The sequence below is a fragment of the Bombina bombina genome, chromosome 3, assembly GCF_027579735.1.
Source record: "Bombina bombina isolate aBomBom1 chromosome 3, aBomBom1.pri, whole genome shotgun sequence".
Lineage (NCBI taxonomy): Eukaryota > Metazoa > Chordata > Amphibia > Anura > Bombinatoridae > Bombina > Bombina bombina.
In genome coordinates this window covers 1140817063-1140836603 of record NC_069501.1, presented here as the reverse complement: position 1 = coordinate 1140836603, position 19541 = coordinate 1140817063, and the positions used below count along the sequence as shown (strand labels likewise).

At 36.5% G+C, this 19541-nt stretch overlaps 1 protein-coding gene across 1 annotated transcript; it reads right to left on the bottom strand.

The window, feature by feature from the left end:
- Positions 1-1554: 1554 nt before the first annotated feature.
- Positions 1555-11765, bottom strand: LOC128652112 (gap junction beta-2 protein). The gene is made up of 2 exons (XM_053705055.1): positions 11566-11765; positions 1555-2607 (listed from the first exon to the last, which is right to left on the bottom strand). Exon 2 carries the CDS (start codon positions 2587-2589, stop codon positions 1846-1848), a length of 744 nt encoding a protein of 247 aa, XP_053561030.1. The 5' UTR covers positions 2590-2607; positions 11566-11765; the 3' UTR covers positions 1555-1845.
- Between the last annotated feature and the right edge of the window lie 7776 nt (positions 11766-19541).

Sequence of the window (19541 nt, the reverse complement as noted above, 5' to 3'; positions counted from 1 at the left end):
ACTGCATTTATGTTATTACATAATCTAAATCGGTTGTTAACTAGACATGTTGAGTCTGGATTTTACTACTTAAAGGGACAGTCAACACCAGAATTTTTTATGTTTTAAAAGATAGATAATCCCTTAATTACCAATTCCCTAGTTTTTCATAACCAACACAGTTATAATTATACACGTTTTACCTCTGCAATCACCTTGTATCTAAGCCTCAGCAGACTGCCCCCTTATTTCAGTTCTTTTGACAGACTTGCAATTTAGCCAATCAGAGTTGTCTCCATAAATTCACATGCATGAGCTCAATGTTATCTATATGAAGCACTGAACTAATGCCCTCTAGTGGTGAAAAACGATCAAAATGCATTTAGATTAGAGGCGGCCTTCAAGGTCTAAGAAATTAGCATATGAACCTCCTAGGTTTAGCTTTCAACTAAGAATACCAAGAGAACAAAGCAAAATTGGTGATAAAAGTAAATTGGAAGGCTGTTTAAAATGACATGCCCTATTTGAAACATGAAAGTGTTTGGGTTTGACTGTCCCTTTAAACCCACCCAGAGGTCAGTAGTTATAAATACATTTTGAAAGTATTCAGTTACACCCAATGAGTTGTTGATTTGCTATGATGATATATAGATAGATGATGATAGATAATCTATAGACAGATAGATAGAGATAGATAGATAGAATGTTATTATGCTCACAAACATACATAACTAAAATAAAACACAACTCAAATACTTGTTAAACAAGTATTTCAAGATATTAAATGCTACACATAAAGCAGACGTAATACAAATGTTGTTTTATTAAAACTAATACAAAAGCAATTCTTACATTCAGACATTGTGTACACGTACAGCTCCCTCTAGTGACCAGTTGTGGAAGTACTAACAGACATACAACTAGGTCATAATGATGTAACCATTGAAGCCCAGCTCTCAAAATAAGTGAGAGGGGTGTAAGTTCATTGTGCTCTTTTCACTCACTAAAACGACTTTTTCTAAGTCTTTGCAGGTCAATAAAAAAAAAATAATTACAATAAAATAACCATTTACCTGTTAATGTAAAACAGAAGCAAATACACTCACATTCATCCGACATAAATTGATCCACATAACATTTAAATCTACACAGGCAGTATCTTAACCCCTTAGCTGACAGGATCTGACCCAAAATAGGATCACCGGCCAAAAATACAAACAGTTCAAAAGTTCAGTATTATTCAAGTGTCAAGTTAGTTCTTATCAATTAATGAGCAGTAATCCAGTTTAGAATCAAATATGTACACACTCTTCTTCACTAACAAACAAAATTAAAGATTGGCAAATGTATTTTCCGGCAAGTTTAAAAATTAACATTTTTTTTTTTACATAGATCATAAAATTACACAAAAACATTATAATATATAACAAAACAAACAAATATAAATTCATTGCCCATGACTCATTTCATGGATAATAAAAGTGGCAGTGTTTCAGTAAAATATTATCACTAGAGTTACAAAACATATTTGTTTTTAATATTTACATTTATAATGACCCTAAAACAAATCAGTTTTGTAACATAAATACACACATTGCTTTATAAAATACTATTATTGATTGTCAGTCAAGTAAAGGCTACAATTCTAGCTCAGAACTCAAACGTGTCCCTTTGAACACTTTTGTTACAATGCTGGTATTGGTTTGATAAGGAAAACATGTTAAAAAAATGTTTCTTTTTTAACATCAATTATTGCCTAATTTGTTTCCTGTCTGCATGTCCTTAATGCTACAATAAGACATAATAAGTCAGTTAGTGAATTGCAACTAGCTTTCACAATATCACCAAGACTCATATTTGGCCAACTCAAGCCTCTTTTTGTTCATTCAACATATTTTGTTTTTCTTCCTTGCCATTGCTGAGGCTATGTTTCTGGACATTTTTTCTCGACCTTCTAAAGGAAGCCTGTATGATCAAATAGCACAATTCTGCCACATTCAGTACCATACAGATACCAGATACAATGACCATGAAAATGGTAAACACCGTTTTTTCAGTGGGCCTGGAAATGAAGCAGTCAACCACATTAGGACAGGGCCAGTTGTCACATTTGACCAAGCGTTGCATGTGGAAACCAGTGTACAAAAAGTAGAAGAGGTACATAAAGGCAGCTTCAAACAAGATTCTGAACATGATGCTGACTGTGTAGGTCCACCACAAGGTTCCCTTAATTCTAATTTTACGGTTCTTCAACTCTTCCAAATCCTTCTCTTCACAGCCACCTTTGCTCTTTGCCTCCTTCTTTTTTCCATGTTTTATATAGGCTACATGCATGGCTACCAAAAGGGCAGGTGTAGCCACTAAGATGAGTTGAAGGCACCAGAGCCTAATGTGAGATATTGGGAAGTGATGGTCATAGCAGACATTTTTGCACCCAGGCTGTAAAGTATTGCAAGTGAAGTCTGATTGTTCATCGCCCCAGACACTCTCTGCTGCCACAACCAATATCATAATGCGAAATATGAAGAGGACTGACAACCAGATTTTGCCAATACTTGTGGAATGTCGGTTGACTCCTCCAATTACTTCATAGAGAGTTCCCCAATCCATGTTATTTAAACAACGTGTCTAAAAAAACAAAACAGAATTATTATATATTACAGTGAGAGACAGAGAAAGGGTACAATGTATTACATGAAATTAAAGGGACGACACACACAATTAAAGGGACAGTACACTGTAAAATTGTTTTTCCATAAATGTATTTTAAATGACTTGTTATACCAACTGCAGAGCATAAAATATTTGAGAAATTGCATTTTCGGGTTTATTTGTGTATCTGAAGTAGCTGGTTTTGTGCTTTGAAACCACAGCCTATTACAATGGATTGAGCTTCAGGTAATATCAGATCTCATTATGTTATCACTTTATGTACACAGACTTGCTTCCTTATCTTATATTAGTCTGGAACACCAAAGCTCAATACATAAAGAGAACAATGGAAAAGTATCATTTTATTACTTAACTATCATGCCCCCACTGAGGGTGTAATCTCTTCTGCTGGCTGTGTTTACTTAGGCTTATCAATAGTTTATACGCCAGTATCAAAACTTTCAGTATAGGTTGGGAAACCACAAGCTAAATCAGCTATTTCAAATGCTGAAATATGAGTAAAGGAGCTACTTGCAACCAATTTAATACACTCTAGCAGGTAAAAAGGATCATTGGGAATAATTTAAAGGGGAGAAAGTTTTTGGGTGAACTGTCCCTTTAAGGACAGTTATAAATAAGTTATTTAGTAAGCGAACAATGTGCAGAATGGAATATGCTTTTCAACCTGTCCAAAACATTGGGAAACTAAAATTTTCAGAATTGTATTATATAAAAGAAAGGGGCAAGTGACCAAAGACATTTTACTATAAAGTGTTTTCAATACACATAAATAAATATCTATGGGTTATTTCGATTCTGTTTTATGTCCCTTTAATATGAAAATTAGTTGTATGTCCCTTTATTGTGAAAAATAAATCTGTAATGTATTAACAGAGTCATACATGGCATTCAGAATATTATTGTACAATGAATATATAATATAATTTGTGTTTATATTCTTAAACATATGGGAGGGTATAATCACCTTCTCTAAGTCCAATCTGATTTTTACAAAATTGTTGAAATATTGTAATATGCAGTATTTATTTATATCTTATTTTCTTTGACCAAAATCGTTTATCTAATGAAAATTGAATCTAAGACATCTTCTCTTGCCATAATGACAAAGGTCACTGCTAAAAAAGGAAACTGTTGTCAAAGTGCATAAAACTTGTTAAAGATTAATGTTTTAAAAATGATTCTTCTTTTATATTAACAACAAACTTGCACTTTGTATCTCCATAGACAGAAAACATCAATATAAACATTGGGGAAATCGAAAATACTTTTAAACATATGTTGTTTTCTCTGAAATGTTTTGAAAGATTATGAACTAAAAAAAATAAAATAAAGCTATGTGCACATTGCAAAATGTGTGCCCCCAAAATGTTGCTTTAAAAATGTACTTCAGTATAGAATTATAGAACAAGCACATCATTATTCTATAGGTTCTGTAAATAATAAACAATAATTGTTCTCCTTTCCCCATTCCCATCCAGCTATCCACGTTTGGATTGAAATTGTAGGGAAGGCATAGATCCAGGTCCCATAAACTGTGATTTTAAGCACCTTTCTAATTTACTCCTATTATCAATTTTTCTTTGTTCTCTTGGCATATTTATTTGAGAAAGCAAGAATGTAAGCTTAGGAGCCGGACCATTTTTGGTTTAGAACCTGGGTAGCGCTTGCTGATTGGTGTCTAAATGTAGCCAACAATCAGCAAGCGCTACCCATGTGCTGAACCAAAAATGGGCTGGCTCCTAAACTTATAGTCTTGCTTATTCAGATAAAGATACCAAGAGAATGAAGAAAAAATGATAATAGGAGTAAATAAGAAAGTTGCTTAAAATTGCCTGCTATATCTGAATCATGAAAGTGCAATTTTGACTAGACTGTCTCTTTAAAGAGACAGTACATTGTAAAATAGTTTTTTTCTTTAATGTATTTTATTGACTTGTTATACCAGCTGCAGAGTATAAAATATTTGAGAAATTGCATTTTCAGGTTTATTTGTTTATATGAATGTAACGGTACCAACCGGATACCAAGGGTTAACACCAGGGAACAATGTCCTGCATAGGGAATCAGCAATTCACAACCCAGCCAGTTTTCAGGTTTTAAAACAGAATGACTTTTATTAAGGCTCATATGCCCAGTATTTATGCAGGTCTGACCCCCCCCAGAAGGGGGGTTGAAAGAATGTTGTACATTAGATGAAGGGAACACACCCTTGACATGATACAATAGATTTACCTTGCTTAAGCTGATAACAATTTAAACACAAGATACATTTGGCTTTTCTTATCACCTAAGCATTTGCTCTCTGAGGGTGATTAAACAATGGACTGTGTATTAATAACATTAATGACAGTGCACAATAGTTGAGGCTAAAGCTGAACACAGTTAACTCTTTCAGTGCTGACAGAAGGGTCTGTCACATCTACATAGCACAATATACAGCCTATAGACAAGCTTTCTTACGTTATAGTCCAGAAGTGGCTAGGTTTGCCACAATGCTCCCCCAGAACCAAGCCGGCATACACAGTCTGATCCCAACGGATCGGCTTGGGGATGTCCGGGGCAACTTTCGGCTCAAGTAAGCTACGGGGTGTTCTCCGCCATCTGCTCCAACTTGGCTCAGTACTGCCCCCACCCCAAACATGGAAGCGTCTCTTCCCAGAGGGACTGGGCTTGGGTAGTCACAGGGTTAACATCAGCGGGATCCATGGGAGCATAGGCAGAAACAAGGGGGGCCAAGTCATTTCCAAGGAGAACATCAGCAGGTAAGTCCTTCTTGACCCCCACATTCACAAGTCTAGCGCCCACTCCCCAATCCAAATGTACCCTGGCAACAGGTAGGCGGAACACAGTGCCCCCTGCTACCCTCACAGCCATAGTGTCTCCAGTGTGCTGTTTCTCAGACACCAAGTTCTCTTGAAGCAAGGTCATGGTAGCACCAGTATCCCGTAGACCACTGACCTCCTTCCCATTCACTTTAACCCGCTGCCGGTTATTCCGGTGGGCAGCTTGCACGGGGTCTGCTTCATGTAGGCTGCCCCAGCATTCTGGCGCCTCTACGTAGCGGGCCGCAGGCTGAGGATCATGTGGGATTCCGCCGGCGGGTCTTCTCCAGGACTGTGCTTGATTTGCTGCGTTTAGGGGACACTCTGGTCTTTTGTGCCCTAGTCGCTTACATCCAAAGCACCGAATAGGTTGTGAGTAGCCCCGCGAATTGAACCGGGCTCTCTGAGGGTAGTTCGTGGCCGGAGGCCGCGTAGTATAGCGGTGCGCCGGGGGCTGGTAACTGGCCGCTGCTGGGGTGACTGGGGGTCTGTACTCCACTCTAGCAGTGGGCAATCGGTATACCGCTCCCCCTGCTCCTCGTACTGCCACGGATCCGCCCGTGTGTACTGTATCCGGCACCAAATGGGGAGCTATCAGGGTTAAAGTAGCTCCCGAATCCCGAAGTCCCTGGACCTCCTTCCCCTCTACGGTCCCCAGCTGGCGGGGATGTTGCCAGTTATCGGCGGCCCGGACCGACATCACCTCATGCAGAATTCCCAGGGGTTCCTCGGCTTGGGTGCTCAACACCTCATGAGCGGCTGGCTCCGTTTGGTAATGGTGAGCAGCCGCCCTTGGGGCCTGGTTCTGTCTGACCTGGTTCCAAGCTTGTCTGCTCCGATTTTGGGTGCACTCACGTGCCATATGTCCCCACTGCTTGCAGGTGTGGCATTGTATATTCGCCCGTCCGTTGTTAGGCTGTAGTCCATGGTGCCTCCTGGCATCAAAATGCTGGTCTGCTAATCTGGCTGCTTCGGTTAAGGTGAGGGGTTTTCGATCTCTCACCCATTCTTGGGCTTCTGGGGACAAGCCGTTAAAGAATTGCTCCAACAGCATCAGTTGTCGCAATTCTTCCATGGTGGTAGCTTGGCTGGCCTGTATCCACCCTTGAGATGCTTGATCCAGCTTGTGGGCCCACTCTGCATGTGAATCTCTTTCTGGCTTGCGCAGGCCTCTAAACTTGCGCCGGTATGCCTCTGAGGTAATGGCATATCTTTCCAAGATCGCTCTCTTCACTTTAGCGTAATCCTTGCTGTCCTCCCTGGGTACAGCGCGATACGCTTCCGCTGCCCTACCGGCTAGCTTACCTGCTAGCACCGGCACCCATACGGACTGCTCCAAATCATGTAACTCGCACAGTCTCTCAAAATCCTGTAAATACCCATCGATCTCATCCTTCTCCTCACAAAACATTTTAAATGCATGGTATGGGATTTTAGGTCTTACTGGGTTGCTGAGTGCGTCCAAAATGGATTCTGCTCGGGAGGATGCATTCCGCGGACTGTGTGCCATCACGTACTCCTGCACATCTGCCATTACCACGGATAGCATATCCCGTGGTACAGGTTGGGGTAAAAATTCCAGCCTGGTCCTCATTTCCCTCTGGTATAGGGTCTCCTCCATGGCTGCTGGAGGCGTAGCGCTGCGAGCTCTGTCTCCCTCCATCAGCTCAGCAATTAATATAGCCTTGGGTTTGCTGCTGCCTATCTTTCCCCTGGCTTCTAGCAGTTCCTTTAACGTTTGTCTCTTTAGCTTAGAATAATCCATCTCCATTCACTTCGGTCCCTGGTACTCCTTCCATCTTAGTCAGTATTGTAGTAATCCCCCTCTTCCTGAGGTTACTGGCTTGTGTAGTTGCTCTTCTGGGCGATAAGGTTCATTCCGTCGCTTGCCACCAATTGTAACGGTACCAACCGGATACCAAGGGTTAACACCAGGGAACAATGTCCTGCATAGGGAATCAGCAATTCACAACCCAGCCAGTTTTCAGGTTTTAAAACAGAATGACTTTTATTAAGGCTCATATGCCCAGTATTTATGCAGGTCTGACCCCCCCCAGAAGGGGGGTTGAAAGAATGTTGTACATTAGATGAAGGGAACACACCCTTGACATGATACAATAGATTTACCTTGCTTAAGCTGATAACAATTTAAACACAAGATACATTTGGCTTTTCTTATCACCTAAGCATTTGCTCTCTGAGGGTGATTAAACAATGGACTGTGTATTAATAACATTAATGACAGTGCACAATAGTTGAGGCTAAAGCTGAACACAGTTAACTCTTTCAGTGCTGACAGAAGGGTCTGTCACATCTACATAGCACAATATACAGCCTATAGACAAGCTTTCTTACGTTATAGTCCAGAAGTGGCTAGGTTTGCCACAATGAAGTAGCTGGTTTTGTGATTTGAAACCACAGCCTATACAATGGGTTGAGCTTCAGGTAATATCAGATCTCATTATGTTATAACTTTATGTACACAGACTTACATCCTTATCTTATATTTGTCTGGAACATCAAAACTCAATACATAGAGAGAACAATGGAAAATTATAATTTTATTACTTAACTATCCTGCATCCCACTGAGAGTGTAACTTCTTCTGCTGGCTGTGTTTACTTAGGCTATTCAATAGCATCTCAATAGCATATACTCAAGTATCAAATCTTTCAGTATAGGTGGCAAAACCACAGACTAAATAATCTATTTCAAATGCTGAAATTGGAGTAAAGGAGCGACTTGTAACTAATTTAATACACTCTTGCAGGTAAAAAAGATCATTTGGGAATAATTGAAATGGGATAACATTTTTGGGTGAAATGTCCATTTAAGCAGAACATATACTCAATGCTAAATATAGATAAAAGCCTACTGTGTCTTATGTGTCCTCTGTAATTTATTATCAGTCTGGGACTAGTGAAATACTAGTAGTAGTAATAATAATAATAATAATAATAATAATAATAAGACTGATGACTGCAGTTTAGCTCAGTTACAAGTGAAACCAGCAACACATTAGGAAGGTTTGTTCCACATGTAGTTCTGCAGAATAAATTATTACGAAGGAGACTTTATATTAATCTTTAAGAGTTTGATAGTGCTTAGGAACATTTTGTACGATAATATGTTCCTGTGCAGTGCATAGGTAGTAAAACCACTGCTCACCCTGAGTGAGATACTCGGCAAAAGTTTAAGATTAAACCAACTATTTAGATTCAACGCTAGAGGGCGCACAACACAATCTAATTCATCAACTTATGTTAATGTTTGTTAATGTTTACAACACACGAGGAATTTGCTCCTTTACCCACATGTTCATAGGAAGTACATGTTGCTAAACTGTGAGCTAAAATGAAAACCTCTGTCATCTCTTCCTGCAAGTCAGCGAATTTATAAGACTTACTACAGCAAAAAGTATCGTGGGATACTGGGATCTAGTAAATACTTGCAGCTTCAGCATCAGGTTAGCGAACAAACTGGTGTAAGGAATAAACAAAACAGTGACATCTGGAGGTGAAAACGGTAATGGCATATATCTGAAAGTGAATTGTGTACAGATGGCATAAATAAATATGTACCTAGTGACTGTGTGACGCAACAAATGTACGGGTTATAGCAGGTACGGCATCTGGATCCGAGCGGTACAAAGGGTGGAATTAAATTAAGAGCTTATAATAATGTATTAACCTTGGTAATTATAGAAAATTAATGAAGACAGTATGGACACAATGTTAAATACATAATCTACGTACATCACAGTGAATTATTTGGGTGGGGTATTATTCCATACAGGTTTAGAAAGTAATTAATCAGAATAAATCTTTTGGCACAAGTGTTCTGTAAATAGCTAAATGTATGTACTCAGTGGCCTTCTGAATTGATGTTATTACACAATCTGCACTAGCTGCTAACTAGACATGCTGGGTCTGTACAGTTATAAATACTTGTTGATATGATGATAGACAGACAGACACAAATTTAGAGATTGGCAGATCAATAGATAGAGAAATAGGAAAGGGAGTGAAAGATCAATAGAAATAAAAGAAAACGAGAGAGAATAGCTATCAAGAAAGACTGATATCTACATAAATTCCACTGAATATCTCAAACATATTAGCTCATACTCAGCATGGTCTGTTTATAGTGGTGGTTTGTGCATCAATTATGTTCTCAGATGAAGGGACATACAAATAAATAAATACAATGCTATCAATGCAAACCCATAGTTATAATCACATCAGCTCCATACTGACAATGTACTCCACTGGTCTGTAGCTGAAGGTGGGCAGTGTGCCAACCAGGGGTGTCTCATGCACTGTTTGACTTCAGTTTTTGTTTGGCAGTGCTGCCCTCACGTGTTTAACGTTTAGCTTAAGCACATAGGTTATGCAAGCAATATTGCAACTATGAAATGTTCTGGCACATTGCAAATAGTGTGAGCTGGCAAAGGCCTCAATTTTAAACTCCTTCATAATTAGTCAACTAAAGCAATTTATGCAATAATTCTGAAACCTCTGGATTTTATTAAACATGCAAAACCGATGGGTTTTTTTTTGTGTTTGTTTTTTTCAAACCTACAAAAAAAGCAAGAAATAACAAGCAGAAAATAGCCATACACAAACTGATTCATTATTACAGTGTTTGAAAATGATATAGTTTAGATAAAATATATATATATGGAAATTGAAGACACCAGGAATTCTGCCTAATTTATTCTTTTTTAACCTAAAACAAGGCTGGTCAATTTATAAATATGTCACTTGAGAAAAACCTTTACTTCTGCTACACTATAAACTCATTGTGCAGGGATAATCTCCTGGGATTAGCATCAAACGCTGTTTTGAGCAAAGAACCCCTCTCTTTCCTAAATTCTTGACACACTAGTACTCTCTATATAAGGATATCACAGACAAGTCTCATTCCTATTAAACATTCTGCAAATTAATGCGTTTTTTAATCACTGTGATCTATGACTTTTTCATGAAGGGAAGTCAAAAATCAAACATTTCCTTTCTTGAGAAATGAGAGATAAACTATAATCCCAAACAAAAAAAAACCTCAGGTAAATGTCATCTGTTTGGGATGGGCAGTTCCATGTGATCTGATTAACCAGGCTTCTATTCAACCAGTATATTTTTCATAAGCTATATATTTCCAGGTGTGTCATAATATACACCTTTAATTAGTACTGTAGTCATCCTACACTTTGTTGAAACACGCATAGAAAACTGCATTAGATTTTATTTCTTGGTTTTCTTCTGCTACATATTCTCTCTTTTTTATGTTTATTTCTATATTTCCTATAAAATGATGATCACTCTACTGATAACATATAGGATATACTCATTATCTCTCTGTATTCATTACAGAACAGATATTTTATACCAGTTATACCCACTATTATCATAAATGTATTTGTCTACACTGTCTGGCACAAATACAGCTGTACATTATACAGAATTCTATTGATAGTCATTGAGAGTAAATTATTGGAAGTACCACTTATAATAGAATTCTATGAATAAAGGAATGAGTTAAATATCAATCTCAGACAAAAAAATGACAAGCTGAATCATAACTTAATATGCCAAATAGGTCTGTGCGTAAATGGCAGCTACCCAGCTACTTATTTCTCAAGTAAACACCCATAATGATTGAAGAACAGCTTAAAGAATGGCAATGTTAATTACATTAGTAAATCAATCTAAAAGAAAAGCTATTTTACAAGTACCTGCGTGGTTTCCATATCACATGCAGGAACAAATTGAGGTCTCTTTCCTTCTGGTGTCTCTTTCTTTCTGAAAGATTTCTTTACTATCTATTCTAATTATAAACTAAAAAGTTTTATTCACCAAGTATTTGATAGTGTCATTTCCTTTGTTTACACCGATAGGCATTTCAATCCTATGCTATGTGATTCACTACATGCCTATGTACAGTTTATTATTCATCCAAGCAGAACCAGATTGTTTTTCATTAAATAATAACACAGTAAAAAAAAAAAACATACCAAGTAGATAAAACAAATGAAAACCCTTTTAGCATCAGTCTAAACAATCTGTAAGAAGGGTAAGAGGTAGGTACCTACCGAGGTCTGGGTGCCAGAAGTCTCAGTTCCCCTTTATCAGAGGATCAATCACTTTTTGTCACTAATTCAAATGGAATTCTTGAGTCTGTAATGTACGATCCTTTGATTACTTATTCCCCAAGCAAGGACCTTTTTATGTCAGCGTTAAACCTGTTCTTGGGGGGTGAAATAATGTCACTTTTACTCCCTCTGTCACATAAATGTTTCCGGCTGCATTTGTTCTGCAAGTACCTTGTACAGCTTTTATAGCGAACGCAAGAGGCCCCACCTACCACAGGTATTCTCAACCTTTCATTAGGCTGACCATATTGCCGCTTTAAAAAGGGACACATGACAGATACATATGTCAGGGCTGTTTTCAGTGCTGTTTAAAGAAATGGTTTTGTATAAGAACCCTCACATATGTATTTTTCATATGTGTTCTTCTTAAAGCGGCAATATGGTTAGCCTACCTATTATAAGCTTCTGTAGTATCTTATTATGGGGGTAATGTGCACATATTAGTAAATATATAAAATAAATATATACATGTAAATAAAAACACTCATGCACTAACATCTGCTAAAACCACAATGTCCTAACTGATGATTTATAAAGAGTAACAATGAATTTAAATAACGATACACACACATGCACATGCACATACATGCACACACATATGCACACAGCTCTTAAAACCACAACATCCAAAGTAAGGATTTATAAAGAAGAGTACCAATTAATTGAATAATATAATTAATATACTAATTTAAAAACACACACACACAAATATATATATATACGCACACACACATACTCACACACATATATACATATATATATATATATACACACACACATATATGCACACACACATACTCACACACATATATATACACATATATATATATATATATATATATATACACACACATATACGCACACACACATACTCACACACATATATATACACATATATATATATACACACACACATATATGCACACACACATACTCACACACATATATATACATATATATATATATATATATATATACACACACACATATATGCACACACACACACATATATATATATATACACACATATATGCACACACACATACTCACACACATATATATACACATATATATATATATATATATATATATACACACACACACATATATATGCACACACACATACTCACAGACATATATATACACATATATATATATATATATATATATATATATATATATATATATATACACACACACACATATATGCACACACACATACTCACACACATATATATACATATATATATATATATATATATATATATATATATGTATATATATACACACACACACATATATATGCACACACACATACTCACAGACATATATATACACATATATATATATATATATATATATATATATACACACACACATATATGCACACACACATACTCACACACATATATATACACATATATATATATATATATATATATATATATATATATATATATACACACACACACATATATATGCACACACACATACTCACAGACATATATATACACATATATATATATATATATATATACACACACACACATATATATGCACACACACATACTCACAGACATATATATACACATATATATATATATATATATATATATATATACACACACACATATATGCACACACACATACTCACACACATATATATACATATATATATATATATATATATATATATATATATATATATATATATATATATATATATATATATATATATATATATATATATATATATATATATATATTACACACACACAAACACTAACATTTGCTAATAACCATTATGTCCAAACTGGTGATTTATAAAAGAGTAACAATTAATGCACGAAGCTTAATATTGCCTATATGTTTTTTGTACATATCAATAAAATTATTGAAAAAACATGTTTGTAATTACTATTACTCTATGATTGAAACGATATAAACAATTTCTCCAAGATGTTAACATTATTTTTTATGAAATAAATAAAAAAATGACATTCCTTAGATTGCTATTGCATTTCGTAAGTTGCGAGAAAACTATTCTTAGTGGTCCTGAAGATAATTTGCTGCTGTTCTGTGGTGTACAAACTATTCTGCCACTCAGCATATAATTTACTTTCAGTAAGAACAAAATAATTTAAATTACTGTTTCATTTCCTAGATATAAATTTAGAGTCAAGCTTTGCTATAGATTAATAAAATAAAATCAAAATGCATTTTAGGTCAGTAAATTAAATGAGTGAAAGTTCTTTGTTATAGCTGCTACAATTTAATTGCAAGACAATAGCGGATTCTTTTAAATTAGTAATAAAAATATTTTTTTCTGTAATAATAGAAAAAAAAAACATTTAACAAAAGCACCATGAATTTATGATTTGATTTGGAATTTAAAGGGACATGAAACCCCACATTTTTATTTCATGATTCAGACAGAGAATACAATTTTAAACAATTTTCCAATTTACTTCTATTATTAAATTTGCTTCCTTCTCTTGTTATCCTTTGCTGAACGGTTTATCTTGCCAAACTCAGGAGCAGCAGAAACCTAGGTTCTAGCTGTTGATTGGTAGCTGCATATATATATATATATATATATATATATACTGTATATATATATATATATATATATATATATATATATCGATTGTGATTGGTTCACCCATGTCTTCAGTTAGAAACCATTAGTGCATTGCTGCTCCTTCAACAAATGATACCAAGAGAATGAAATTAATTAGATAATAGAAGTAAATTTGAAAGTTGTTTAAAATTGTATTCTCTATCTGAATCATGAAAGAAAAAATTGGGTTTCGTGTCCCTTTAAGCAGATAATGTCAGTTTATGCCCTAGCTACATACACTCTGGTGGATATTTCCACTTTATTCAGCCTTTATAAACTGCTAGTAACGTTTACAATTAGCTTTTGTCTTGTGCCTTTTTTATTGTAGCAACATCAGGATAAATCTGCAACAAAAATAATAATCAGAAACAGATTTTAGTATCCAAAAACCTTGTTTCATTGTTCCTAATTAGCCATTGATACTATAATATTTTCATTATATTTGTTTCATGTATTTATTACAGAGATGAGATAAAGTGAGACCTAGTTGTCTCACTTTATTTTTTATTTTATTGTTTTCCTAAAGTCTCCTGCTCGATACTAATTCAGTGTATCAGACAGTGATAAAAAGATGCAGCAAAGTAATTAGCCTATTTACTTTATACTTATATGGGGTCTCAACTAGGAAATGTTGCTACCCATCTATTCTATACCCCTATCGCAATAAACAACATATACACACAAAGGTGCTATTGTGATTGTACTATTGTTAACAGTTAACTATAAACACCTTTCTCTATTTGTTATCACACATTATTATGCAGTCTGAGAATGAAAGGGTCATTACACAAAACTGCTGATAATTTGTGCTAGACCAAATTAAACACATATCTTTTCTTGATTTGCTAATACATCCCCTGTTTCCTTCCCTTTGTACATCGTATGCATTTGTTAACTGAAACCTAATATATAGCTAGCAAGAGTGCTTTATACTATTTATTATTAGTAGCAGTAGTATTAGTATTATTATTATTATTATTATTATTATTATTATTATTATTATTATTGTTACTATAACTACTACTACTAATAATAATAATAATGTATTGGGTGCATAGTTACAATGTAAAATGCAAGGAAATTATACGTTAGGACGATAGAGGGCGCTGCTGATTTATATACAGCACCTTGATGCAAGGTGATCTCTACAGGGGTGGAGGGTTTGTGAGTTTATGTCAAATCAAGTGCACTGGGAGCAATTGTGAAAGAAAGTGAAATATATGTAGCGAGGAAATCAGCTAATGTGGGTTATATCAATTCCTGAACAGTTTGTGTGTTTTTTCGGGATTGCTTCATATATTAAAGTTTAAAGGGACAGTTTAGGCCAAAATAAACTTTCATGATTCAGATAGAGCATGTCATTTTAAACAATTTTCCAATTTACTTTTATCACCAATTTTGCTTTGTTCTCTTGGTATTCTTAGTTAAAAAGCTTAACCTAGGAGTTTCATATGCTAATTTCTTAGACCTTGAAGCCCACCTTTTTCAGATTACATTTTAACAGTTTTTCACCACTAGAGGGTGTTAGTTCACGTATTTCATATAGATAACACTGTGCTAGTGCACGAGAAGTTATCTGGGAGCAGGCACTGATTGGCTAGACTGCAAGTCTGTCAAAAGAACTGAAAAAAGGGGCAGTTTGCAGAGGCTTAGATACAAGATAATCACAGAGGTTAAAAGTATATTAATATAACTGTGTTGGTTATGCAAAACTGGGCAATGGGTAATAATGGGATTATCTATCTTTTAAAACAATAACAATTCTGGTGTAGACTGTCCCTTTAAAGGAATATTTTTTTAAAAAATAAAAAATGTACCAGCATTATTTAACATATATCATATATTTATTTTTATTTTGTTTTTAAAAATAACAGGCAGTTCATGTTAGTGCCGAACTAACTTTAAAGGGACAGTCTGCACAATAATTGTGATTGTAATCCCTTTATTACCCACTCCCCAGTTTTGCACAACTAACACTGTTATATTAATGTATGTTTTACCTCTGTGATTACCTTGTATCTAAGCATCTTATGACAGCTCCCTGATCACATTACTTTTTATTTACTATCTATTGACTTGTATTTTAGCCAGTTAGTGCTGTGTTGTGCTGACTCCTAAATAACTCAACGGGCATGAGCACAATGTTATCTATATGGCCCACGTGAACTACTAGTCTCCTGTTGGGAAAAGCAAATAAAAAAGCATGTGATAAGAGGCTGTCTGTAGCGCTTAGAAACAGGCAGAAATTTAGAGGTTTAAATGTTATAAAGTATATTAATAACAATCGCCTAGATTTAGAGTTTGGCGTTAGCCGTCAAAAGCAGCGTTAAGGGGTCCTAACGCTGCTTTTTACCGCCCGCTGGTATTTAGAGTCAGGCAGGAAAGGGTCTACCGCTCACTTTCTTTCTGCGACTCGAGGCTACCGCAGATCCCCTTACGTCAATTGTGTATCCTATCTTTTCAATGGGATTTGCCTAACGCTGGTATTTCGAGTCTTGGAAGAAGTGAGCGGTAGAGCCTCTACCGACAAAACTCCTACCGTCAAAAAAAGTCCGTAGTTAAGAGCTTTATGGGCTAACGTGGGAACATACAGCTCTTAACTACTGTGCTATAAAGTACACTAACACCCATAAACTACCTATGAACCCCTAAACCGAGCCCCCCCCCCACATCGCCAACCCTATAATACATTTTTTTAACCCCTAATCTTCCAACCGGACATCGCCGCCACCTACATTATAGCTATGAACCCCTAATCTACTGCCCCTAACATCGCCGACACCTACATTATATTTATTAACCCCTAATCTGCCCCCTCCCAACGTCGCCGCCACCTACCTACACTTATTAACCCCTAATCTGCCGACCGGACCTCGCAGCCACTATAATAAATGTATTAACCCTTAAACCGCCGCACTCCCGCCTCGCAAACACTATAATAAATAGTATTAACCCCTAATCTGCCCTCCCTAACATCGCCGCCACCTACCTACAAATATTGCCTCTACTATAATAAATTTATTAACCCCTAAACCTAAGTCTAACCCTAACCCTAACACCCCCCTAACTTAACTATCATTTAAATTAATCTAAATAAATTTACTATCATTAAATAAATTTTTCCTATTTAAAAATAAATACTTACCTATAAAATAAACCCTAATATAGCTACAATATAACTATTAGTTACATTGTAGCTATTTAAGGATTTCTATTTATTTTACAGGCAACTTTGTATTTATTTTAACTAGGTACAATAGCTATTAAATAGTTATTAACTATTTAATAGCTACCTAGTTAAAATAATTTCAAAATTACCTGTAAAATAAATCCTAACCTAAGTTACAAATACACCTAACACTACACTATCAATAAATTAATTAAATAAATTAACTACAATTAGCTAAACTAAAATACAACTAAATAAACTAATCTATAATACAAAAAACCCCCATTAAATTACAGAAAATAAAAAATTTTTACAAGAAGTTTAAACTAATTACACCTAATCTAAGTCCCCTAATAAAATAAAAAAAGCCCCCCAAAATAATAAAATGCCCTACCCTATTCTAAATTACAAAGTAATCAGCTCTTTTACCAGCCCGTAAAAGGGCCTTTTGCGGGGCATTGCCCCAAAGTAATCATCTCTTTTACCTGTAAAAAAAAATACAACCCCCCCAACATTAAAACCCACCACCCACATACCCCTACTCTAACCCACCCAAACCCCCCTTAAATAAACCTAACACTAACCCCCTGAAGATCTCCCTACCTTGAGTCGTCTTCACCCAGCCAAGCCGAATTCTTCATCCAAGCGGAGCAAGAAGATGTCCTCCATCCGGTAGAAGTCTTCATCCAAGCGGGGCAAGAAGAGGTCCTCCATCCGGTAGAAGTCTTCATTCAAGCGGGGTCTTCTATCTTCATCCATCCGGAGCGGAGCGGAGCCATCTTCCAGCCAGCCGACGCGGAGCCATCCTCTTCAACCGACGGACTAACGACGAATGACGGTTCCTTTAAGGGACGTCATCCAAGATGGCGTCCCTCGAATTCCGATTGGCTGATAGGATTCTATCAGACAATCGGAATTAAGGTAAGAAAAATCTGATTGGCTGATTCCAATCAGATTGAAGTTCAATCCGATTGGCTGATCCAATCAGCCAATCGGATTGACCTCGCATTCTATTGGCTGATTATATTTAAGTTAGGGGGGTGTTAGGGTTAGGGTTAGACTTAGGTTTAGGGGTTAATAACTTTATTATAGTAGCGGCGACGTTGGGGGCGGCAGATTAGGGGTTAATAATTGTAGGTAGGTGGCAGCGATGTTAGGGAGGGCAGATTAGGGGTTAATAAAATGTATTATAGTGTTTGCGAGGCGGGAGTGTGGCGGTTTAGGGGTTAATACATTTATTATAGTGGCAGCGACGTCCAGTCGGCAGATTAGGGGTTAATAAGTGTAGGTAGGTGGCGGTGATGTTAGGGAGGGCAGATTAGGGGTTAATAAATATAATGTAGGTGTCGGCGATGTTAGGGACAGCAGATTAGGGGTTCATAGCTATAATGTAGGTGACGGCGATATCCGGTCGGCAGATTAGGGGTTAATAAGTGTAGGTAGGTGGCGGCGACGTTGGAGGGGGCAGATTAGGGGTTAATAAATATAATGTAGGTGTCGGCGATGTTAGGGACAGCAGATTAGGGGTTCATAGCTATAATGTAGGTGACGGCGATATCCGGTCGGCAGATTAGGGGTTAATAATATAATGTAGGTGTCAGCAATAGCGGGGGCGGCAGATTAGGGGTTAATAAGTGTAAGGCTAGGGGTGTTTAGACTCGGGGTGTTAGGGTGTTAGGTGTAGACTTAGAGAGTGTTTCCCCATAGGAAACAATGGGGCTGTGTTAGGAGCTGAACGCTGCTTTTTTGCAGGTGTTAGGTTTTTTTTTCAGCCAGCTCAGCCCCATTGTTTGCTATGGGGATATCGTGCATGAGCACGTTTTTCCAGCTTACCGCTACCGTAGGCAACGCTGGTATTGAGGGTTGAAGTGGAGCTAAATTATGCTCTACGCTCCCTTTTCTGAGTATAACGCAGCCATTCAGACAACTCTAAATACCAGCGTTGTCTTAAGGGTGCGCTGGGAAAAAAAGCAGCGTTAGCACCGCGGGTCTTTACCAGCAAAACTCTAAATCTAGGCGAATGTTGGTTGTGCAATGCTTGGCAATGGGTAGTAAAGGCGTTATTTATCTTTTTAAACAATAATAATTTTAGTGTTGACTGTCCCTTTAAGGGACTGATATCACATG